This window comes from Berghia stephanieae, chromosome 2 (genome assembly GCF_034508935.2).
Source record: "Berghia stephanieae isolate SIO BIC M18660-M18661 chromosome 2, UCSD_Bste_1.3, whole genome shotgun sequence".
Classification (NCBI taxonomy): domain Eukaryota; kingdom Metazoa; phylum Mollusca; class Gastropoda; order Nudibranchia; family Aeolidiidae; genus Berghia; species Berghia stephanieae.
In genome coordinates, this window is record NC_088361.1 from 67,951,882 (window position 1) to 67,978,594 (window position 26,713).

At 36.2% G+C, this 26,713-nt stretch overlaps 1 protein-coding gene across 4 annotated transcripts in view; it reads right to left on the reverse strand.

Moving 5' to 3' along the window:
* Positions 1-26,713, reverse strand: part of LOC144965395 (polypeptide N-acetylgalactosaminyltransferase 13-like) — a 74,402-nt gene that overhangs the window by 20,257 nt on the left and 27,432 nt on the right. For all 4 annotated transcript variants that reach the window (XM_078900696.1, XM_078900695.1, XM_078900694.1 and 1 more), the window contains 5 exons: positions 15,636-15,807; positions 7,119-7,291; positions 4,898-5,002; positions 4,258-4,360; positions 3,718-3,888 (listed from right to left, as the gene is read on the reverse strand). In XM_078900696.1, coding sequence (XP_078756822.1) covers positions 3,718-3,888; positions 4,258-4,360; positions 4,898-5,002; positions 7,119-7,291; positions 15,636-15,807 — 724 coding nt within the window. The remainder of the gene's footprint in view (positions 1-3,717; positions 3,889-4,257; positions 4,361-4,897; positions 5,003-7,118; positions 7,292-15,635; positions 15,808-26,713) is intronic.

The window sequence follows — 26,713 nt, forward strand, 5'->3', positions numbered from 1 at the left end:
CCAGAAACTTTCGATGGTATTGGCAAATTCGAGGGGAAATATAAGATACACGTCGATCCAAATGTCCCTCCGGTGATACATGCTCAAAGAAAAGTACCCATCACGCTAAAAGACAAAATAAAGAAGGAATTGGATGAAATGTGCGAAAATGAAATAATTACCAAAGTACGTGAAGGTGAACCAACAAAATGGGTCAACAGTCTTGTATACCGGAGAAAAGCAACAGCAGGTTGAGATTATGCCTAGACCCAAAGGACCTCAATAAAGCGATAAGAAGAGAACATTACGTCACCCCAACACTCGAAGAGATCCTACCGAAACTGTCCGGGGCAAAATATTTCTCGATTCTCGACGCAAAATGCGGATATTGGAATATTGAACTCGAAGAAGAATCCAGCTACCTCACCACCTTTAACACTCCTTTCGGCAGATATCGTTTCTTACGATGTCCTTTCGGTTTAAAGATGAGTCAGGATATCTTCCAAATGAAAATCGACCAGACGTTCGAAGGCTGCCCCGCAGTCATCGGAATTTCAGATGACATCGTTGTTTGCGGGAAGACAGAAACAGAACATGATGACAACCTGAAGAGAATGATAAACAAATGCCAAGAAACCGGTCTCAAACTGAACCCCGAAAAATGCAAAATCAAACAGAAAGAGATTAAATTCTACGGAATAATATGCACCGAAGACGGGGTAAAACCAGATCCAGACAAGGTGTCAGCACTGCAAAACATGGCACCTCCGACAAACACTCAGGAGCTGCAATCATTCCTTGGACTCACAACATACATGAGTACCTTCTCAAAGGAGCTAGTGACCTCACCGCACCCCTCAGGGATCTTATAAAAAAGGGGCACAACTTTGATTGGAATGCCAGCCACGATGATGCTTTCAGGAAAATCAAAGAAGCAATCTCAAGTCACACAACACTGGCATATTTCGACAGTAAAAAGCCGATAACATTACAGGTCGACAGCTCACTGAAGGGACTGGGTGCCACACTCCTACAAGATGGCCAGCCAGTCGCCTTCGCCAGCAAAGCATTAACAGACGAAGAGACAAGGTACGCGAACATAGAGAGAGAGCTACTCGCAGTTGTCTACGGGTGTGAACGGTTTCACACGTACGTATATGGACAACAATTTACTGTTGAAACTGACCATAAGCCACTCACAACGATCCAATTAAAGCACCTGAAAGCAGCACCCCCTAGACTACAACGCATGCTGTTAAGGATACAGCCATATGATCTTAACCTCATCTACATCCCCGGGAAAGACATGCAAATTGCAGATGCTTTATCCAGGCTGTCACCAGAGAAAAATGATCAAATTAAAGACATGGATGTAAAAATCCATGAAGTAATGCCTCAATTCAGCAAAAACATCTTGCAGAGAATCCGGGAGGAGACAGCCAAGGACCATGAGCTGAATGCGCTCAAGGAGATCGTCTTCACGGGATGGCCTGAGAAAATACATGAGACCTCCGTTCTCACGAAACCTTACTGGAATTACCGCGATGAGATCGGTCTGGAAGAGGGGATCCTCATGAAAAATCGCAGAGTAATCATACCCACATCCATGAAAAAAGAGATACTCCAGAAACTGCATGAACCACATCTCGGAATTGAGAAGACAAAACTGCGCGCCCGGGACTCAGTCTACTGGAGAAACATCAACCGAGATATCGAAGAGATCACCAAGGCATGCAACACCTGCCAATCCCTCCAACCAGCCCAACAAAAAGAACCCCTGGTACAGACTGAAATACCCCCAGGGCCATGGCACACCATAGGAACAGACTTATTCTACCTGAAAGGGGAAGAATACTTACTGGTGTCTGACTACTTCTCCAAATTTCCCTTTGTTAGGAAAATACCCAGAGGCCAAAGCACGAGCCAAAAGGTGGCAACTCTCACAAAGCAGATAATTAGCGAACATTGAATACCAGCCGTCATCCGATCAGACAATGGCCCTCACTTCATCGGCAACGCATACAAAGACCTAATCAACAGCTACAACATCCGACACGAAACAAGCGCCCCACACTACCCACAAAGTAATGGGTTCATCGAGAGTCAAGTAAAGATTGTAAAAAGAACTTTACTGAAAGCTATGGAATCAAACTCAGACCCATATCTGTCAATGATTGCACTACGCAATACCCCTATCGATAATAACACCCCATCGCCCGCACAAACTCTACTCAATCGAACCCTGAGTGATGGTCTTCCACGACGACCAACAAAACCAAACAACTTCAATTCCACAACCAAAGCACTGGAACAAAGGCAACAACAACAAACTCACTACTACAATAGAGCTGCACGCCCATTAACAGCTCTCGACAACGAACAACCGATTGTTTACCAAGACCAATCCACAAAGAGATGGATACCGGGGAAGATAGTACACAAACATAAACACCCCAGATCATACATTGTCCAATCAAACACTGGACAAAATATTCGTCGAAACAGAAACCAGCTTAGAGACGTTCCATTCTTCAACAAGCCAAAAACGAACGGTAACAATATGCCTCTCAACGACCCACAAGACAAACTACATGAGAAACCTCCAAATGCGATGGTCGAGCCCCCATGCTCACCTTCGCGAGAACAGCCAGTGCACGAACGCACGCCTGTTCGTGGAGACAACGTGTCTCCACAGGAACACCCCATTAAACCACATCCATACACTACTAGAAGTGGACGTACTGTTATAAAACCTTCAAAATACACATCATAGGCATGGCCATTGTTAAGGAAAATGAAATAAAATCGACGTCCACACCCAATTTGCAAAAAAAAAAACACACTAGGTCCATTAGACACTAGTTAAAGCTGCTAGAGCTATGCATATGTGCAGTAGCTGTACATATTTCATAGATTGTGGTTAGTTAGACAACAAACACAAACCTTTTCGAATGGATTACCTACCAGTTACCAGAAACATTTTGATTACCGGACTACCAACCAGAACAATATATGGATTATATACCTAATTTACTGTCGAGAATAATTAAATAGAATAGAGATAAGTCATTAATATTGTTAGCCATACTAAGTCAAATAATTTTTTTTTTTTTTCATTATCGAGAATGAAAACATGGATCAGTATGTGTGCACAGTTATAAATGTATGTTGTTGTTAAGAGCAGCTTAGATTAAAGCCTACTTTGAGTAATAGTAAATGTAAATCTTTATTTTAAAGAAGAGGGATGTCATATATGTCATATAATTCCTATACCTGAAAAATGTAAGCATTCATGATAATAATTAGATATACCAAATTAGTGTACGGAAGATGTTATTGTTATTGTCCCGTACGAAAGCGAAACTAGTATCCGTTACCGGTTCCCAAAATAGACAGCCTATGTAAAAGTCAAAGAATAAAGTATCATTGTGAAATCGAACTACATCTTGTTCAGATTTGTTAATCATGTAAAATAAAGAACATGACAGGGGGGGGGGGGGGGGGGGTTGGTATCTGAGGCTTTCCTTTCTTAGATGATACTCCGTCTTATAGAGGTTTCCGTTATGGCAGGTTCGACTGTGTATCTATTTGAATCCTTAGCATTTGTTCATGCCCTGTCAAACATATTTTTTAGGTTTACTTTGTTATGCAACAACATGGTCTACTATATATATTATTACTACCAGTGGCACTATCATTATCAACATGCAACTTTAAGACCTAGATGCTTCAACAAACCTTGTAGGCTGACTCCTATCACCTCCTCTCCGATCCAGTTCCCTTTGAGGCACCTGGTACCATCGAAAATTGAGTTTCCAATTAAATCCACCCCATGTCATGTCAGATCCTGTGATATACTCAAACGTGTCATCGCTGATCACATCAATAATAGGACACACAACTGATGTTCTATGGATTATAGAGAGATAAAATTTTTGTTATAAAAACAGTACACACCAAAACCATCAAGGGGAAACAATTCACAGTTGAAAAAACAAACCCAAAAAGCCTAAAAGCAATTACAACTAAAAGCCAAGAATGCATGTTTAAAAATTAAATTTAAATTTAAGAATAAAATAAAACAAATACAACGACAAAATAACAAAACAAAAAAACAACAAAAAAAACCCCCAAAAAACCTAAAGAACATATTTTTTCTATATAAGTTAAGGATAATGAAATAATCCAAAAAAAAAAATAACAAAATAAAATAAAACTGTTGGAAACATATGACATAGCAATTCAATAGTATTCTTCATCAGCCCTTTCCCAACCTACCTGTCTTTGTGAATTTCAGACAATAAGGGTTCCAACCAGCCCTCAGTGCATTCACAATGGGCGTCTAAAAATGTTATAACTTGACCCTTGGACTGGTAGGCACCTGGATCAAATTAAAAATTATGAACAGATTCAAAACGAGTCATCATTTTTACATATAATTCGTGTTTAAAGTTAAGCAGTGCTTGCAATACTTTTAAAACAGGTCAATATCTCATTCTTTCCAAATATGATTTGTTTATAAAGGAAACCAAATTGCTAATATTACAATATTGACTAAAGAGAAGATCTAATAAAATGCATTACAAACTTAAAATATCAGAACATCACAATCTTTTTTTTTTTCTCTCTTTTAGGCATATCACAGAAATAATACAATAAATAGTAAACAAGAAATGAAAAGAATAGAGAGAGAGAGAGAGAGAGAGAGAGAGAGAGAGAGAGAGAGAGAGAGAGAGAGAGAGAGAGAGAGAGAGAGAGAGAGAGAGAGAGAGAGAGAGAGAGAGAGAGAGAAAAGAGAGAGATAGAGAAAGAGAGAAGAGAGAGAGAGAAGAGAGAGAGAGAGAGAGAGAGAGAGAGAGAGAGAGAGAGAGAGAGAGAGAGAGAGAAGAGAGAGAGTATTATAGGAATACGAACTAACCTTTCAACCTGGCTCTGATGAGACCAATCCTATTTCCAGTGCGTAAAACCTTCACAGATACAGGCAATTCTGCCACATAGTTCTCTAATTTGAGACCAAGATGTTCTGGCAAAATAAGTAATAAATAATTTAACCTCATATGTTCATAAATATTTCATTCACTATGTCATGAAAAAAACAAACATTAAAATTGTTTTCTCCCTTTCAAATGTTTTAATATAACCAGTGGAATATGGGTCTGATGACAGAAAAAAAAAAAAAAAAAGAAAAAAAAAAAAAAAAAAAAAAAAGAAAGAAAGAAAGAAAGAAAAAAAAAGATATGGAAATTTTAAAAAATAATAATAAAAATAAAAAATAAACTCAAACAGCAATATGTGTTGGCACCCTGAGGTCTACAGCAACTTTGCCCTTAATCACTAACACACAGTTTATGATATCAGGGTGAGTCAAAAGTCACGGGATTTGTTTATTACTTTTCAAAAAATTGAATCAACACCATGCATTATACCTCTAATTAAAGCTTGGCATTAGCCGAGTAGAATGCTACTTTTCAACTTCAACATTGTCTCCGCCTCTCTCAATAACCACAGTCCACCTTTTTGTAAGGGCATGTAACCTATCCTCATAAAACTGAATTGACTGAGCTTTGAGCCAAATTTTCACTGATGTCTTGGCTTCTTCATCACCAAAGAGAGTCCCCTCAATGCCTCCTTCAGTGGGCCAAAAAGATGACAGTCTGAGGGTGCCAAGTCTGGTGAATAAGGAGGGTGAAACAGCATTGTCCATCCAAATGATATGACTACCTCCCTTGACCTGTCACTTGTGTGTGGACGGGCATTGTCATGAAGATACAGCACTCCTTCCAACTCCATGCTACAGAGTCTGTATGTACTGCTTAGAGTTGACCATGGCACCTTGTAGTAGGAAATCAACGAGGATCACATCTCTAATGTCCCAAAACATTGTTGCTATAATTTTCCCAGCTGACTTCTCAGTTTTTAATTTTTTTGGTCCTTGAGGAAGAGGGATGCTGCCATTCCATTGATTGTCTCTTGGACTCAGGTTCATAATGATGACTCCAGATTTCATCTCCAGTGATCATTCTACTGAGAAAGCTGCCATCTCTCCCACTTAGCAGGAAAAAATCGGTACAGCAATAATTCGAAAATTAAACGAACTCACCTGTGATGTTTAATTGAAACTCTGACGAGTCCGAATTCCGAATGGGGAACAAATGAAGAATCACGCCGTGACTGTCAGGCTTTAACGCGTCAGAACAGACATTGTTCAAATCTTCAATTTTATCCTTTTATTCGAAGTACTTCTTTAAAAAATTTCCTCAAAAGTTTAATCATTAAGCACCACTTTCACAGTTGTTAATAATATACTCCACTGTGAATTGATATGTCACAGGTCTAATAACAGATTAAAACTCCAATAAGAATAAGGAAATTTAACACAATGGTTTGCATTAAATAGACAAAACAAGACGCGTCCAGCCTTCTTGACAGTCAAACGTGAACTGACAGTCACGGCGTGATTCTTCATTTGTAACCCAATTCGGAATTGGGGTACGAGGTAGAGTTCATTCTTTCACGCATGTGATCTGGAGTCAACTGCCTAGGTACTCCACGAGCACAGACCTTTGAGAATCCCAAGGATTTAACGAGTTGACCGGCATTTCCATGACTGATTTCAAGGTCTCCTGCTATCACATCATTTGATCAATGATTCTGTCTTTATTTGACTTACTGAGTTGACACTGCTTGGAGGGCGACCATCACAAGGATTGTCATAGTCAGATTGTGTGTTGGATTGCTTTTCATTTTCTTCTAATTGATTTTATACACGTTTAACCCACTTAAAAACACTGCTTTTACCTAATGCCTGACTTTTATAGTTTCTTGAGGAATTTGAAAATATTACGAGGTTTCTTCTTCGAAGAATATTTTCAAATTCCTTGAGAACAAGAAATTCAATAACAGCTCCCTGTCACTGATGGCCATCCATAATTTTGTTTTGACGGAATTAAAAGTTTCCACTTTTAGCTTCGACAGTACATGTATAAGTCTAATTGAGCTAGATATTGTAGCCTCAGGGGTAATATTTTATATTTGCTACATTCTCTTTTTCATTCTATATACAGATAACCACCCCCCCCCCTCCCCCCTCATTTCAATACAACAGTAATGGTAATTTGATAGTATGCCGCATATGTTACCTTTTTCACTTGCATCGTCCACCAAGAGAATTTCCTCAAGCAAATCATGGGGAGACCTGTTGATAATGCTGTGGACAGTACGGAGCAATGTACTCCATGCCTCGTTATGGAACACTATCACTATGGACGTCTTGGGTAATGATGAAGTTGGGGGGTACCTTTTGTTTCTACATCTGGAGAAAGCAAAACAGTAGAGTATTATTGAAATGAGCGGGCATTGGGTTTGGTAGATGGACAGATCAATAAACTAATGGACTGATGGATGGATGAGTCAAGAAGACGCATACGATTAATAAAAAAGGAAAAAGAAAACAAACAAAAACAACAACTACAACACCATCAACAACAATAAGAATATAATAAAAAGTCATTTATATATATATATTCCAAAAATTCATGTGCTAAGGTACTTTACAATAAAATAATTATTTCAGAGAAATAAAATAATAAAAAAATAAAGAGTACAGAAAAAATCCCCAACTGAATTTGAAAATGGAGAGAAAGATAAAGGGAGTAAATGTGACTAATATATTAGGGAGCAACACAAAACAAACAACGTTTCGGCCTTTGGCCTTCTTCAACTAAACACAAAATATAAATATATTAGATTATCCTAATACATTTTATATAGGTAAAAATATGTGTGTGTAAATGTGTGTGTGTGCGAGGAGAGAGAGAGAGAGAGAGAGAGAGAGAGAGAGAGAGAGAGAGAGAGAGAGAGAGAATGAGATGAAGTAATGAGATAAAACTATATAAATCAAGAATAAGGGGGATGGAGGTGTTATTGAAGAATACTAGACGGCGATAGCATTATTATTGACACACTACCTACCCTATTTAGATTATAATTATATATATATATATATATATATATATATATATATATATATATATATATATATATATATATATATTTTTTTTTTTTTTTTTTTTTTAAATTTTTTTTAAATTTTTTTATTGTTTTTATTTTTTTATTTTTAAAAGTTTTTGTTGTTGTTGTTGTTTTGTTTTGTTTTAAATAAAAACATCGACGGTAGGGGGGGGAGGCAGAGAGAACGAAAGACAGTTAGAGAAAGATAGATAATTAGAGAGAGAGCGAGAGAGAGAGAGAGAGAGAGAGAGAGAGAGAGAGAGAGAGAGAGAGAGAGAGAGAGAGAGTCAGAGAGAGTCAGAGAGAAAGTGGGAAAACGGGAGAGGAAGGATGAGTTTCAAAGTTATCAAAGGAAAGAGATAAAATTAAAAAACAAAAAAAAAACAAAACAAAACAAAACAAAACTAGGTTGACCCAACAGGCAAATAAGTAAAAAATATTCCAAAATGAAATCAAAATAAACTTAGCCTTGAATTTCTCTCTTCCCTTGCACGCACACACACACACACACACACACACACACGACACACACACACACATTCACAGAGGCACACACACACATTTTTACCTATAATGTTTCAACTATTATCACGATATAATATATACATATATATTGTTTGTTTTGCGTTCTTCCCTTATATATGAGTCACATTTAGTCCCTTTATTTTCTCTCCGTCTTATTGGCTCATTTAGACACCTCTAGTTATTAATTTGAAAAGCATTAAACTGAATTAAACAGTTCAGTGTTTAAATTGGACTTGAAAGAGTGAAATTTTGGAGAATGTTAGGTTGTAGAAGGCAGAGAATTCCAGTTTATTGGAGCTGCATTTGTGAAAGTTCTGTCGGAAAATTTTGATTTTGCTATAGGCCGTCTTATTTTGAATTGAGTCAAATAGGAAGATCCTAGATTTTTTGATGGTACAATTATATCTATGAGAAATCTGATATATCTTTTGACATTAGAAGGTGATATATAGAGGCTACTCTGAATTTGATTAGTTTGGGAATTGGAAGAGAATGCAGCCGTTTTCAGAAACCGAGTTATTCTGTCAAACCTTTGGTCTTGGGAATAACTCTAGCAGAGCAGCATTGTTTTGAGCCAATTGTAAAGCCCTAGTTGTTTAAGCCGACAATCCAGATAAAAGGCCATTGCTGTAATCCATACACTTGTCACATGGCCTTTATTTTAGCAGTGCCAGTGTCGAGTAGATGTCTATTTAGGTTTCTTAGGTTGTGATTTACAGACTGGTAAACTTTGGTGATGTGCGCTGTGGTCTTCATTAAGGTAGAGGTTGATGTATCTAATGGATAGTGAGGTCTAGTTGTTCTCAAGGATCTTGATGTTTTGGACTAACGTTTCTTATTGACAACTATCAACAGCATAATAATAATAATACTAATAATAAAACAACAACATCAGTAATAATAATAACAATAATAATAATAATAATAATAATAATAATAATAATAATAATAATAATAATAATAATAATAATAATAATGATAATAATAAAATTTAAAATTACAAAAAAAAAAATAATGAGGAGGAGGAGGAGGAGGAGGAGGAGGGGATGGAGAAGAAGAAGAAGAAGAAGAAGAAGAAGAAGAAGAAGAAGAAGAAGAAGAAGAAGAAGAAGAAGAAGAAGAAGAAGAAGAAGAAGAAGAAGAAGAAGAAGAAGAAGAAGAAGAAGAAGAAGAAGAAGAAGAAGAAGGAGAAGAAGAATTAAATTTTAATAAACCCTGCCCAGCCCCCTCCGAAAACAAAACAATAATACTTAGCCAATGAATGCAGAGTCCTTACACCAACCAAACAGCCAATAAATAAATCGATAACATTTATTCCAAAAAAGCATACAAAACAACATACAAAACAAAAAGAAAGAAAGAAAGAAAGAAAAACGAAATAAGGTAAAAAAACCAAAAAAAAAACAACCCTGTTTGTAGTTCACTTTACGTTTTCCAATAAAACTTACAGAAAATATCAATGTATAATAGCAAAATTATATTGGTCAGATTCAGCGTGGGTTACGCAACTGGATGCGTGGGTTGACGGAGGCAGGAAGCAATAACAAACCCACATGGTTGCCATTACCTCCACCATCATTCTCGCTCACGGTTTGTGGAAAGCACTTCATTACAGGCACGTAATAGTGAATCTAGTTTTTGTTTTGAACATTTCTATTATTATTCTTTGTAAATTGACCCATATTAAAAGAAACATACAAACAAAAAAGGCATGACCAGTCACTAACAATGCCGTGTAGTGTGTAGACAGTAACACAGTACGGTGAACATAACTGACACTGACATTGGGGTCGGAATGTCGGAACCCATGAGTCGTTCGCAACTCTGCCTCACGTATTCCTTTAATCAGTCAATTTAATTTTTATTAAGCTTGCGTAAAACATACAAACAAAAAAGACATGACCAGTCACTAACAATGCAGTGTAGTGTGTAGACAGTAACACGGTACGGTGAACATGAATGACACTGGGATCGGAATGTCGGAACCCAATAGTCGTTCGCAACTCAGCCTCGCGTACTCATTTAATCAGTCAATTTAATTTTCATTTAGCTTGCCTATTCTTCAAGTTTATGTTATATTCTCCTTTTCTATTTAAAAAGGGTAATCCAAACAGACCATAAACGATTTTATAATAAGCCGACTTCAACTTCCATCACACACGAACTTATTTTGGGTGTTTTTTTTTTTAACCAAACCGTTTGACTCAAATTAAAGCTTCGGCATTGGATAAGGAGCGAGGTCCCTGTTGCCATCTTGCTTAGTTTATACAGAGACTGGGTTGCCACCTTGGCTGTTCTTGATAAATAGTAAAATAGTACAACCTTGTGCAATATGAGAGAGAGAGAGAGAAATTTTGTACAAAAAACGAATCTCTCTCTCATCCTCTCTCTCTCTCTCTCTCTCTCTCTCTCTCTCTCTTTCTCTCTCTCTTCTCTCTCTCTCTCTCTCTCTCTCTCTCTCTCTCTCTCTCTCTCTCTCCTATTTCATCTGTCACACTGTTTGACAATCTTCATCACCTGGCTCACTTGTACTTGTAATATCGGGTGTGAGGTAAAATTTTGAACAATTATTATTATTTATAAAATGCAGAATCTTTTCAAATAAACGGATAAAATAGAGATTAATTCTAATCGAACAGTGGAACACAAAGGCAGAATTTGCGAACAATCTAACACATAAGTGTCGTGGTCTTATTTATAAAATGCAGAAACTTTGCAAATAAACGGATAGACTAGATGTTATTTCGATTCGAAAAGTGGAACACAATAGGAAAATTTGCGAATACCCAGTCCAGACATAAGCGTTATGGTCTTATTTATAAAGTGCAGAATCTTTGCAAATAAACGGATAAAATAGAGATTAATTCGATTCGAAAAGTGGAACACATAAGCAGAATTTGCGAATGCCCGGTCCAGACATAAGCGTTATGGTCTTATTTATAAAGTGCAGAAACTTTGCAAATAAACGGATAGACTAGATGTTATTTCGATTCGAAAAGTGGAACACAATAGGAAAATTGGCGAATACCCAGTCCAGACATAAGCGTTATGGTCTTATTTATAAAGTGCAGAATCTTTTCAAATAAACGGATAAAATAGAGATTAATTCTAATCGAACAGTGGAACACAAAGGCAGAATTTGCGAACAATCTAACACATAAGTGTCGTGGTCTTATTTATAAAATGCAGAAACTTTGCAAATAAACGGATAAAATAGAGATTAATTCGATTCGAAAAGTGGAACACATAAGCAGAATTTGCGAATGCCCGGTCCAGACATAAGCGTTATGGTCTTATTTATAAAGTGCAGAAACTTTGCAAATAAACGGATAGACTAGATGTTATTTCGATTCGAAAAGTGGAACACAATAGGAAAATTTGCGAATACCCAGTCGAGACATAAGCGTTATGGTCTTATTTTATAATGTGCAGAATCTTTTCAAATGAACGGATAAAATAGAGATTAATTCTAATCGAACAGTGGAACACAAAGGCAGAATTTGCGAACAATCTAACACATAAGTGTCGTGGTCTTATTTATAAAATGCAGAAACTTTGCAAATAAACGGATAGACTAGATGTTATTTCGATTCGAAAAGTGGAACACAATAGGAAAATTTGCGAATACCCATTCCAGACATAAGCGTTATGGTCTTATTTATAAAGTGCAGAATCTTTTCAAATAAACGGATAAAATAGAGATTAATTCTAATCGAACAGTGGAACACAAAGGCAGAATTTGCGAACAATCTAACACATAAGTGTCGTGGTCTTATTTATATAATGCAGAAACTTTGCAAATAAACGGATAAAATAGAGATTAATTCGATTCGAAAAGTGGAACACATAAGCAGAATTTGCGAATACCCAGTCCAGACATAAGCGTTATGGTCTTATTTATAAATGGACAAATGGGTAGAATGGGACAAGACAGCAAACGATGCTCTCCAGCCCCCAACAGAAAAGCTCCCAGCAGGCACAGACCTCAATAGGAAAGAATGGGTGGCGTTGAACAGAGCTAGAGCAAAGGTGGGAAACACCGCCACCAACCTCTTTAAATGGAAAATCTCACCGGGCACTGAATGCCCATGCGGTCACCCCAGACAGACCATGGACCACATCCTGTCTGAATGCTCGCTGGGACCTCACTGCACCAATGCTGACCTGAGGGAATGCAACCAGACTGCCCGGGACTGGCTGACTCACTGGCGCGACAAGATATGATGAGTGCAGAATCTTTGCAAATAAACGGATAAAATAGAGATTAATTCGATTCGAAAAGTGGAACACATAAGCAGAATTTGCGAATGCCCGGTCCAGACATAAGCGTTATGGTCTTATTTATAAAGTGCAGAATCTTTTCAAATAAACGGATAAAATGGAGATTAATTCTAATCGAACAGTGGAACACAAAGGCAGAATTTGCGAACAATCTAACACATAAGTGTCGTGGTCTTATTTATAAAATGCAGAAACTTTGCAAATAAACGGATAAAATAGAGATTAATTCGATTCGAAAAGTGGAACACATAAGCAGAATTTGCGAATGCCCGGTCCAGACATAAGCGTTATGGTCTTATTTATAAAGTGCAGAAACTTTGCAAATAAACGGATAGACTAGATGTTATTTCGATTCGAAAAGTGGAACACAATAGGAAAATTTGCGAATACCCAGTCCAGACATAAGCGTTATGGTCTTATTTATAAAGTGCAGAAACTTTGCAAATAAACGGATAAGATAGAGATTAATTCGATTCGAAAGTGGAATGCAAATGCAGAAGTTGTGAATACCCGGTCCAGACATAAGCGTTATGGTCTTATTTATAAAGTGCAGAAACTTTGCAAATAAACGGACAAGATAGAGATTAATTCGATTCGAAAGTGGAATGCAAATGCAGAAGTTGTGAATACCCGGTCCAGACATAAGCGTTATGGTCTTATTTATAAAGTGCAGAAACTTTGCAAATAAACGGACAAGATAGAGATTAATTCGATTCAAAAGTGGAATGCAAATGCAGAAGTTGTGAATACCCGGTCCAGGCATAAGCGTCATGGTCTTGTTTAAATGAAACAATGCAGTTTTAAAGAATTTATGGTCATTGAGTAATTAAGCTAAATATGCGGAGTTCAAATAGATAACTTGATCTGTGAAATTTTTTATAATTAGCTGTTTTTATTCTCCATCATTTAGATTATGTGATTAAGTTTATAATTGAAATACAAACTTTTTCTCACTTATCAATGTTTTGCAATAAAGGAGAGTGTGAGTGAACCTGTGCAAAGAAAATTATTTGATAGAGTGATATTTATCATGGTTTTCAGTTTGTAGTTGAATTCTAGAATGGATTCTTTATAGTTCTCATTGATTGTATGTCAGTATGTCAGTCTTTAGGACACCGATTACCCTAATGCGGTCACAATTTACAATGTGACGGCCACAAGCCCGTTAAACGCAGAGTGGGGTATTGTTGTTTGCAAGTAATGCTATAGTTTTAATAAGATATCTGTCTCCTATTAAAATACATTCCTGTGTTGGATTTTGGATTAAATTCATGTCTTCTTCGGATTATGGGATATTTAATTTTCATGGATTGTGATTGTGATTTTCAAGACTATTAATGTAAGTAAATGCCCAAATAGATATTTTTATTCATTTATTCTTTATTTTTATTTTTTTAGTTTTGTTTTGTTTTGTTTTGAAGCATTTATTATAAGAAATAATGTACATATGCACTTATACACCAAAGACTGCTTTCAACTGCTTATTATTATTATTATTATTATCATTATTATTATTATTATTATTATTATTAATATTATATAATAATAATAATAATAATAATAATAATAATAATAATAATCATAATAATAATAATAATAAGTGCATTGAGTGAAATCCCAATCACGGTTGCCCAAATAAAACTGGCGCTAGAATCCCGACTACCTGTCTAAACGAATGTTGTTTGTACGATACATACTAACTACACGTTCAATATCGGGGCAGAAAATATGCGTTTGGTTTTATGAAATTAAAACAGTAGTCCCACATTGTTCTTTGATGTTATTTGTGGTTGCATTTGCTTTGAAACTTACACATTATATTGTGTTACATTGTTTACAAAATATTTCTGGTACTCGTATGCATGTGTAGTCAACGGTCAATCGTGTTCTTTATTATTTTATTATTAATTTTGGCTTGGCATCTTACATATGTGAATTTGACAGGTTGTTATGGATGGTAATTACTCGTATAACATTAAGTGATTTTTAAACATTTTTACGGCGTTTTAAATGTCTTTCTTGCATTCATTGCCGAGCACCTCCACTTTTCTGTTACTATTTTAACGATCAGCTGATTTTCTCTTGCCTCCCCTTTAATTTCGCGGACTTTTTTCAGAACGAGGCGTGGGAGTGGCTAATAACTGAAGGAAAAACAAAAGAGACCGGAAATAGAAAGAGGATAAGAAAGTTAATTTACTGCCACGGTCACATCGTGCCTAGCACAAAGATGGAGTTGGATACAGATAGAGACATAAAAAGAATTAGACTCCCCCCCCCCCCTTCTCTCTCTCTCTCTCTCTCTCTCTCTCTCTCTCTCTCTCTCTCTCTCTCTCTCTCTCTCTCTCTCTCTCTCTTATTTTCAAGTGATAATAAACAGATTACAAACATTACTTTTTCACTGGCTTCAAACTTCAAAACGTAAATAGTAAACAATTCTGTCTTATATATTAAATTCGAATGTAAAAAGTTTAGCAAGGGGGAGATAGTTTTAAAGTCCATAAATCCATCTCTCCTGATAAGCCATCTCCTCCCGCTGGCCCACATTCACCATACGCAATCATCATTCAATAGTTTCTGACATAATAATATCATATATACTATATCACATGTCTTTTTTTTTAATTTTAACCGTCACAAAGAACAAATTGAACAAATAAAAATGAAAACATAAAATAAAAATTATCAAAAGAGAAAAAAAAAAGAAAAAAAAAAGGAAAAAGAAAGAAAAACAAAAACACCCCCCCCCCCCCCCGAAAAAACCCCAAAAACAAACAAGACAAAACAAAATGAAACAAAAACAAAATAAAGATAAAATAAATAAAAAACAATCCCCAACTTACTCTGTCATGCGATAGTCGGGCAGACTCCTGTTCAGTGACATGATGTCCGAGGCTACCAGGTTAAACTGGTTGATCTTGAAAGTCTCTTTAGCCTCAGCCTCCCTGTCTGAAGGGATCTTCACAGCGATACCACCGTCACCCGGACCATCGGGACGGATTTTAGGAAGGAGGCCTGGCGGGGATGATAAACGAATGGAGTTATAAACTTTGATCACTAAATATATAACAAAAAGAAGAAAACTTAGTTTAAAGTCAGAAAACCTGCCTTTAAATTCTTATTATTTTTTTGTTGTTTTGTTTTGAGAAAGGGAAGTGACTTAAAAAACAATCGTAGGAACACTAGGATTTGATAATACTGTCGTGCGGATAAACATTAATTTAATGACCGCCAGACACCCCCCCCCCTCCACCATTTTATTTCACGTATGCAGGTATAATGTATGCGCGGCATTGCAGCCCCCCCCCCCCCCTCCTCTCTCTCTCTCTCTCTCTCTCTCTCTCTCTCTCTGTATGTTTGTGTGCGTGCTTTTTTTTTTCCTGGTGTTGTTTGTGGATGAAATCAAATAAAAACTGCTCTTAACAAATTATTATTATTATTATTATTATTATTATTATTATTATTATTAGTAGTAGTAGTAGTAGTAGTAGTAGTAGTAGTAGTAGTAGTAGTAGTAGTAGTAGTAGTAGTAGTAGTAGTAGTAGTAGTAGTATTAGTAATAGCAGAAGTATAATAATTTTTTGGTAACCATCATTCAGTACTATGGAACACATGATTCGTTTTTTTTCCCTTTCTTGCTCAAAGTTCAAATTCAATTCATTTAGAGCACATTACGGAAATTATTTTCAATCAAGGGCACTTACGATTTGCATCTTCTTTATCAAAATAATACAGGTTTATATATGTATATATTTACGATTTTCTTTTCATTATACCTCTTCTTCTATGTCTTCTCGTGTGTAAGCGCGCACGTGTGTGTGTGCTTAAGTTGCAATGTTATGGAACATTATGCAATCCAAAAAAAAAACCAACAAAAAAAAAAAACCAAAACATTAAGCTAGAATTAGTTAATGTAAAACTATCGATCGTTCACGGTAGGAGCATGTTAATAAATGTCATCTTAATAATTCATGACCGACCGACCGACCAACGGACGGACAAAGTGACAGACAGTGGGATAAAGGGAGATAGATACACAGGTCACATTCCCGAAAAGAAAAAGAAAAAAAAAGGAAGAATTACTCGTTCAATTCATGCTCAAACATACGGAAATGTGCATTGATGATAGAATAGACAGACATACAGATAGATAGATAAATAGATAGATATAGATAGATAGATAGATAGATGATAGATAGATAGATCGACACAGATACATAGATAGTTAGATATAAATAAACTACCGGGAAAACGACAGAATATATGAACACTACCTAAACAAGACATTTTGTCAATTCACTCTGAAGGGGCAGGAAAAATGTCGAAACAACGTTGTCGGGGTATAATGAGGTGAGAAAAATACAATATAAGATAGATAGATGGAGAAAAAAAAAAGGGGGGGGGGGGGGGGAATAAAGAACCTTAATAACATTTAAGTGCATACACACAATCAATCTCTCTCTCTCTCTCTCTCTCTCTCTCTCTCTCTCTCTCTCTCTCTCTCTCTCTCCCCCTCTTCCCTTCATGCGATGGATATGGTTTTTGGATTATTAATGAAGCCATTTGCATGCAACAGGTCAAGGAAAGGAAAAAAAATTATCCATGACAGGTTCTCGTTATGCGAGATAAAGCAAGTGAATCTTGCAAGCGAATGGCACCACAATTCCTTTGTTTATCCGAACTACCAGCAGATCGCCATCATTTTCCATACTCGAGTACGGTTATGTATTTGTTGATTGGATACAGTTTTAATATTGTAGTGTAGTGTGGACTCTATTAGAATCGTCTTTAATTTAAACACTGCTCTATTATGGCTGGGATTTCTCTTGGTATTTCATTGTAAATGTCCATAAAAAGCAGTCCTTCAGAACCACAGATAACACAGGATCCTAGCAGTCTTGTGTTCAGAACCACCAGGCTCATGGAGCCGGAGTTTATACTGGTTCCTGTGATGTCAAATGGACAATAGCAAAAGTCTTGCTACCCTTTTAATGGGATGCTAGTTCAGCATAGAGTATGTTCCACCATATCTAAGACACCCGACTACCCAATCACTGCTGAGCGGACAGAGAGTCTGTACCAGTACCAAGGGTCGCTACTGGTCCTTTTGCTTATGAGGCGAGTGCTCCATCACTGAAGTATCTCATTTCATATTATAGCAAGCGCATGTTCATAATTTATCTCAATGAGTGTTAAGATTATATGACGAACAACAAATTTCTAACTCTTAAATTTTACAGATGAAACGCTTTACTTGTTCTGTTTACCTTGACGGGTTTCCCATTTTACTGGGAATAGACCTTTTTCAGCTGCTCAATTCACTGTTATGTAGATTTTGGTTGTGTCCTTTTGAAAAGAAATCATGCTCATAATATGGCCATGTTTTCGTAGTTCAAATCATGTTTATCTTTGAAGCAGCAATCCATTTTTGCATTTAAAAAAAAAATGATCTTCCTGTAGCTTTCCACGTTTTCTTTTGTTTATAGGAGCTGCAATTTCAAACCCTTTGAGGGATTCTTTCCAGAGGAACAAGTGAGCAACACGTTTCTCATGAGAAGGGGCGTTAATTTAAGTTTTCCAGTCATTTGGGATGGCTTACCTATTGTTATCAGGGCCATATCATTGACATTCATGGCGTTGAAGGTCTTTATGTGCGGTGATGTCGTCTTGTGGTAATACACTTGCTTTCGGATCAGAAAGTCCTTGGTTCAAGCCTCGCTCGGCGCATAGTTGAATCCTTGGAAAAGGCTCTTTACTCACATTCTCACTGTACTCAGGTGTAAAATGAGAACCCGGCGGTTAGCACCGTTGTCTCTGCCGGAATAAATTGTAATATCGCCTAACAGGCGTCATGTCTCGTTCTACGTGTTACGTCTTGCTATTGGTCAGGGACCCTGCTTTGAGCACGTTTAGTGGATATTGCGCTATATAAAAGATCAAGTTTTATTTTATCGAGAACGACGCTCCTTGTTTCGATTAGACGAATGACTATTTTGTTTTGTTGTTGAAATCTCCACACATTTGTCGTTCTCCGTTTATTGAATTGATTTGTACACTTTTCTTTATGAATAGGTCTTTACTTCGTCAAGAATATCGATACCGAGGATTGCGAAGGCGGCGTGTTCAAAGCGGTAAAATTCTAAATCAAGAAAACATTTCCGAAATCTATTGATCTAGAGAGAATAGAAGAGGATTACAAGATCAAAATCAAAATCTTTAATGTTTTTTTTTTTCAAAGTAAGCAAAACAACAGCGATCTCAAAATGTTAGCCCCAAGACTGTCGCCATGCCGACTGAGAAATCAATTTCGTAATTTTCTAAAAGTTACGATCAAACACTTTTTTCCCGCCTCTTGTTCTCTAATTCTTGACTATCAAACATACTTCAACCATGAATGATTTTGTATTGACAGCCATACCATTTCCATTTTCTAATTAAAAAAACAAACGACGCAGAACAAATAAAGAAATCATAATCGTCGTCATCAGTATTAACGATTAATTTTCTTTTTTTTTTTTTTAAACCCAACAAAACACATAATAGAATCCGAATCCTACTGAATACGCCGAAACAAGGCCAAGTACTTTGAGTATTTTAATAAGACATGACGATCTAACCGTACTTTGCTTCTTCTTCTTTTTTTTATTTCAAAGAGGGAGTTTGTAGTACTGACTCACAAAGTCAAGCTCCATCGAACACGGTTAGTAAGAAGGTGGGTATCGCAGTTTATAAACATTACCGTTATCGACGCGGGATTTAGTAGATGCCCGCCTTTCGAAAGTAGCAGATACCTGTACCAGCGTTATTATAAAAAAAAAAGACAAAAAACAAAAACAAACCAAAGCATAAAAAAGCATGTTGTGCTGTAATGATATATATTTTTATCGATACAATTAAGTAACTTAATTCATTTTAAATGCTAACCTCCTAATCTAGCGTTATGATTTAAATTCGAACTGACCCCTCGAAAAGAGTCGAGACCTGTTACGACCATGCCTAAATATTAATATTTGCATATATATATATATATATATATATATATATATATATATATATATATATATATATATATATATATATATATATATATATATGCTAATACTCAGGGCAGCCCACGGCGATCTATTTATCATCCCATAAAATTTAAAAAAAAAAAAACATTTTAAAAAAATAATAAAAAGGGGACGTAACCAAGTTAGGACAGAGCAACGATAAACTAATACAATAAAAACATCAATATTTGGACGATAAATGATTTACGACTCTGCGATTATACAGATTGGTTTGGCAAATATACCTCATGGCTAATGCCTCGATTATATTGATGAGTATCGCCTACCCGTAGCGAGAGGTGATGAATCGTTATCACCTTCATTACCAAAGAAGAGGATTTTTTTAAAAAGGCAAAAGCAATACACTAAAAGAAGATAAATAAAAAGGTTGTGTTCTGCAATGCTAAGGGTTTGATAAAGCAAATTAATAAAGCAAATTGCCCCCTATTCTCTCAATGTACGTTTTGGGAAAGGTACACATCAATAAAATACATTGTGTTAACAATAGGAACATGAAATTAAAAATAATCATGATTTTTTAAAAAGGACACACACAAAAAAAAAAAAGGAAAGGAAAAAAAACCTGGAAAAAAAAAACAAAAAAAAAAAAACAAACAAAATTAAACATTAAAAAAAATAAATTCAACACCGATGGGATATTTTAAATAATATCATAAAGATAAAATAAAGGAGAAAGCATTCGAAAGCATTAACACTAAAGGCCTTTCCCCCTGCAAATACTAAAATAACAGAAACTTTTCAAGAATACAGTTTTGAAAGATGTATGTATGGAAAATGTTGTAATTCATACTTTGATGCGCCTGTTTTCAAATACCATGACAATGTGAAGCCATTCTTAAAAACAAATAGTATAACATTCAATGACGTCATAATATAATTTAATTCTTAGCAGAAAAAAATACACTTCCTACACGTATTCATAAGATTCGTGTTCGTAAAGTATAAAATCAGAGAGAGAATATCCGCTTCATATATATATGTGTATAAAAATTATTTTTTCACCAAAAGCCCCTAAAGCTTGGGCCGTGTTGGCTTATGACTTGTATTAAAAAAAAATTATTATGAGGATCGCATTCTTACTTCTCTTAGACATTCCTATTTTGTGTAGAACACTACAATTTCCTCTACAGCAACAGGTTTTGATCAATAGCATATGTAGTGTACAACGAGTCGCACATTCAAATGTGGTCAATCGGGTTTACGGGTTATGATTGTTACGGCCACTCATCCAACAATTATTTCATGACAATACTTTTACTGTAGTTATACTGTTATGGCAACAATAAATATTGTACACGTCAGTAAACATTAACAAAATTATACACTCGTCTTTAATCTAACTTTTAAAAATGTCACAGTCGAATATTTGAGGAGACGATAAAATAAGGAGAAGTCGTCTTGAAGAAAATACAGTTAGAAAAGAATCAAAACAATGAGTGGAAATAGGTATGATAACCATCAGAAGGGTTGTCTGATATGGTTATCCACGTTATTAGTCTTGTTTTTTGTTTTTGTTTGGAGGGGGGGGGGGGGGGGGGGGGGGGATCTCATTCTTTCTTACAGGAAAGAGGTTTTTTGGTTTTTTGTTTTTAATGGTTTTACGGCGTTGCAACATATTTAGGTCATATCAGCGCCAGTAAAACGGATGAAAATTGGATACTAAAACCATTCTAGATGTACAATTAAAAGGACTTCAGGAAAACAAAGGGAAACGGTTCAAACAAGGAACAGATAAAGAGTCCAAGAGCACACTAATAGTGTACTCAGATTGAGATCAACTAAAAGTCTCACCCAGACACCAGCACAAGATCCCACTAAGTGGAACACACTCAAATGGTTACAAATCATATGTTAAAAAAAAAAAAAGTACATAACAGAGGGATGATCTACAAGGAAAAAAATATCATCTCCCAAAACTCTCACTAGAAATTCGACTGTTTCCCTCCCAGCCAAGGACTCCCGCCAGGGTCAGAACAAGACATAGCAATCTATTTCCAAGACAAACACAGAAAGCAATTGGAAAACAGATACAAGAGGGGGGGGGGGGGGGGGGTGTAGAAGATACAGCAAGTACTTCCCTTCCCACTATCGTAGGTCGGGAACCCTACCCAGAGAAGAAAGAGGAAACTAATCAGCAACCACGAAAAACATTCGATACTGTGTGACGCATGTTTCATTTTGATATACTGTTCTCAAATTTCGACACATATCACTTGGCATGATTAATGTCCGTAAAGCCTTTCCTAGATATTTGCAAAGTAAAGAAGCCTAGAGTCCAAGTACAGATTTAAAAAAAAATCTTATTTACAAATGTATTGCGAAAATTAAAAAAAAAACAACAACAAAAACATAATTAAGAGAGAGGATTTACAGATTCTCCACCCCCCCTCGCATGAGACTCCAGGCCAAGACAATGGCACCCAATCGATCGTTATATTATCGGAGGCAATAACATTTGGCGCCCAATAATAAATAAAAAATGCGTCAAATTGTGCTGGACTATGACTAGTCAGGTCTGAGATGACCAGTTGAGATAGACGGTGGTAAGAGAAACCAGGCCTCCAACACCGGAGATGGTCCATATAATATTTAGTCTAATTCTTAATACTCTTATTGAGAGTAAGTGTGTGGAAGAATTGGTCAGCTTTATATAATAATAATAATAATAATAATAATAATAATAATAATAATAATAATAATAATAATAATAATAATAATAATAATAATAATAATAATAATAATAATAATAATAATAATAATAATGAGCGTATGTGAGCGAGGCGTGTGACAGTTACCATAAAAGATCGATTGTGAGTGAGAAATCGTGAGACAAGAGTGAGAATGAGATTAAGAAAAGGTTATGAATACACGTGACTTATAGGTTTACACAATAGTATTTACTTTTACTGTGTTCCTGCATGCCATTGCATAGAGTATCGTCGTTTTGTCGTAAACTGGGATCAGCTTCTATCAATTCGAACCCTTGATCGTGCGTTAGGGAAGTGGTGGTAAGAGGGCATAATATTTGGCGAAACCAATTTTAAACGGTCTCGTTCCAAAGCATGGATACATAGACACACAGAATGATATGTCCTGACTTATTATGGGAATTTAAAACTTAAACGTGAGCTTTTATAAAGTGCTATATCCACTAAACGTGCTAAAAGCGCTTTGCAAATTGATGAAATAGCGGAGGCATATCGACATAGGTATAGAAATCTAGGTGGTCATAAAAGAAGAAGAAGAAGAAGAAAAAGACGAATAAGAGCGACAGATAATGAATTGTAATCGGACAACAAAATTGGAAACTAAAAATACATTTGCATTCCGGATTACATTCATTTCATTAAATCGATATTTATATAGTAAAATCCTGGCACAATATATGCTAATATACGTCAAAGGCATTTAAAATCGGTTTGACTTTCTTCAATGTATGACTATATTGAAGGCGGTATCATAATCTGCCAGAAGTAATGGTGTCTGATGATGATGATAAGGACGACAACGAAGACGAAGATTATTACAATTTAAAAAATTCATTCCTGAAAATAATAAGAACAAAGCCATGCATATCGTGCATTCTCGAAGTGAGCGAAATAAAAAGAGTACGTATATATGATATTAAAAAAAAAAAAAAAGAAATATATCATGTGACATTTCATATAAGTAGTGTGTGAGGGGGTGAGAGAGAGAGTGAGAGAGAGAAGGGAGATAGATAGATAGAGGGAGAGAGAGATAGAGCAGAGAGAGAGAGAGAGAGAGAGAGAGAGAGAGAGAGAGAGAGAGAGAGAGAGAGAGAGAGAGAGAGAGAAAGATTTATACATCATCTACATATGCTCATTTAAGTGTCAAATTCGTTCTCTCCATTTAATCATAAAAATAAATAATAGAGCAACCCCCCCCCCCCAAAGAAAAAAACAACAACAAAGAATCTCCTCCCGAAATGAATACAGAGGAGCCCTATGTCTGATGGGGGTCAAGACATTTGACCACTCCGCCGAGGTGTTTTTATAAGAAAAGAAAACCCTTCATTCATCGTCGCTAACCACTACCTCGACAAAAGCGTTGATCTATCTAGAGAGAGAGAGAGAGAGAGAGAGTTGTAGAGAGAGTCAACGAGATCGATAAAGCGTGAGGTGAACCAACCGTTCGATACACTTCAGACTACAGGCGGCTGAAAACAAAACGAATAAATAATGTAAAACGAAATTAAACCATCAGATAACTAGACTGGAAAGACAGCCGGTTTACAACAGTCCTCGGTTGATTAAAAATTGAAAAAAAAAGGAGGAACTAAAGCTCTTTGCTATCGTCTATCGAGATCGTTTATTGTAGTATATTTTATATTTCAAATAGGTATAGTAAATTCTAATTGAGGGTGATTAGTTCGAATGTTGTTTTTTAAATTTAAATTTTGCTTTATACATTTTCTCTGTCCCCCCCCCCCCCCCCCCCCCCGTAATCTGGGCCATCTGATCTATCAGCTTTTGTTAAAGGTCATCATGATCTTTACTCCACATCTTATGTATGACTTCAAACCAACTTCATGAATACATCGTGCAATTCAATTGTATCACTCTGACATTATATTAAGCTGCTCTTTCCGGAATGTGCCCTGTCCGCTTTAACTGAGCCTTAACTACGTCACTTGGCGAGCTATTCATGATGCGTCCAGCTTTATGATCACGTGACTTCTTGTTGCTATGACTGTCAAGATATTGACGTGGATTCCTTTTCTTATTAAAAAACAAAAACAAAACAAATACAAAAAAAAAAACAACAAAAAAAAACAACAACTTTAATCTTATAGTACGAATCCCGAAGACATCAATAAAAGTAATCTGTCTTTGTCGTATACAGGGTGCGAAATAGAAAAAAATGATAGGCTTAGAGACAGTGGCAAACTGTCCCTGCGACAATCTCCTGCGATTAATTCCGAAAATTTGATGCATAACACCGCACTCATATTATGTTATTGTTATTAAGGGTTTTACGGCGCTTGCAACACACTAAGATCATATCAGTGCCAGTAAAAAGGAAAAAAATGGGATAGTAAAAAGTTCTAGAATTACAATTAAAGCACCCTAGAAAAGATGAGACAAAGGGGAATTGGACCAAATAGGAAACGGAGGTAGATACCAAGAGCACACCATCAAAGTACTTAGTTCGAGATCACCTAAAAGTCTCATCCAGACATAAGCCCAGGTCCCAACTCAGAGGAATACACTCAAATGTTCTAAATCATATGTAAACAAAACATAATACATTGTATAACAGAGAGATGATTTACAAGGAAAAAAATATCTCCCAAAACTAATTATACATTTGACTATTTCCCTCCCAGTTAGGGTATCCGACCAGGGTCAGGACAAAACCAAGTAATCTCATTCCAAGACAAAGATAGAGAGCAAGTTGGAAAACAGACATAGGGGGATAGAAGTCACAGTTAGTGCATCCCTGCCCACTGCATCATACTCAAGGCATAATGCGATATTTTTAATGTCTGACAGTGACAAATCTGGGTTACATACTTAGAGCGAAAAATGAATGCTTATGGAACCCATTGTAGAGAGTAAATCTGAATCATGTTGTCAATTAAGTTGAAGTCAACTTTGGCATGCCTGGAGTCAAACTAATTTACAATTCGTGGCCACCTATCTCCCAATTTTTATTTTAATGTTGTACATCAAAAGTAAGAGATAAGCGACCATGAATCAAAATTCATATTTACAGACCTGCCTACTTGAAATTTTAAAAATTCGTAGTTTTCACAAGGAAGGAATAGAAGTCACTATAATTAATTTTATAAAATAATAATATCATATCCCTAGCAGTATTAAATACGTCTTCAAAACCCTGAATAGATGCTTTCTGGCACCAACGTTTTCTTTTTAACACGTTGTATTGAATCAAAAATGTTTATTTATTTTGCTGTTGTAGTCAAAAATTCGTATTTTTACAACCTTTTCGTAGTCAGAGATGCCAACTTTGAATTTCGCTCACAGGAGTTTCAGCCACCACTCGTAGGAATTTCAACGCCGAAAGAGGAATTTCCGCGCACAAAAAAAAAAAAAAGGAATTGGAACGATATTTGGCATTGTGCTTACATATTGTATAGTTCTAAATAGATAACTGATTAGAATTACAGTGTATATTATGATACATAAACACATTGCAAATTACAATCCCAAAGTTTCCTTATTTCAAATGAAGTAAAGCGCCAAAACCTAACGGTAGAGATTGTAGTACTGGTGGTAGTGAGGATGATGTGGTGTTGGTGGTTGTAGTAATAGTGGTAGAGATGATGAAGATGTGAGTGGTTGATGTTGTAGTTGTAGTGGTAGTGATGATGATATGGTGGTGGTGGTGGTTGAGGTAGTAGTGGTAGTGATGATGATAAGGTGGTGGTGCTGGTTGAAGTAGTAGTTGTAGTGATGATGTGGTGGTGGTATAGTGGTTGTAGTAGTTGTGGTCGTGATGATAATGATGTGGTGGTGGTAGTGGTGGTGGTGGTGGTGGTTGTAGTACAAATGGTAGTGATGATGATGTGGTAGTAGTGGTTGTAGTAGTAATGGTAATGATGATGTGGTGGTGGTTGTAGTAGTAGTCGTGGTAGTGATGATAATGTGGTGGTGGTGGTTGTAGTAGTACTGGTCGTGATGATGATGTGGTGCTGGTGGTTGTAGTAGTAGTGGTAGTGATGATGATATTGTAGTGGTTGTTGTTTTAGTATAGTAGTAGCATTAGCAATAGTAGTAGTAGTAGTGATGATGATGATGATGTGGTGGTTGTAGTAGCAGTGGTAGTGATGATGATGATGTGGTGGTGGTGGTTGTAGTAGTAGT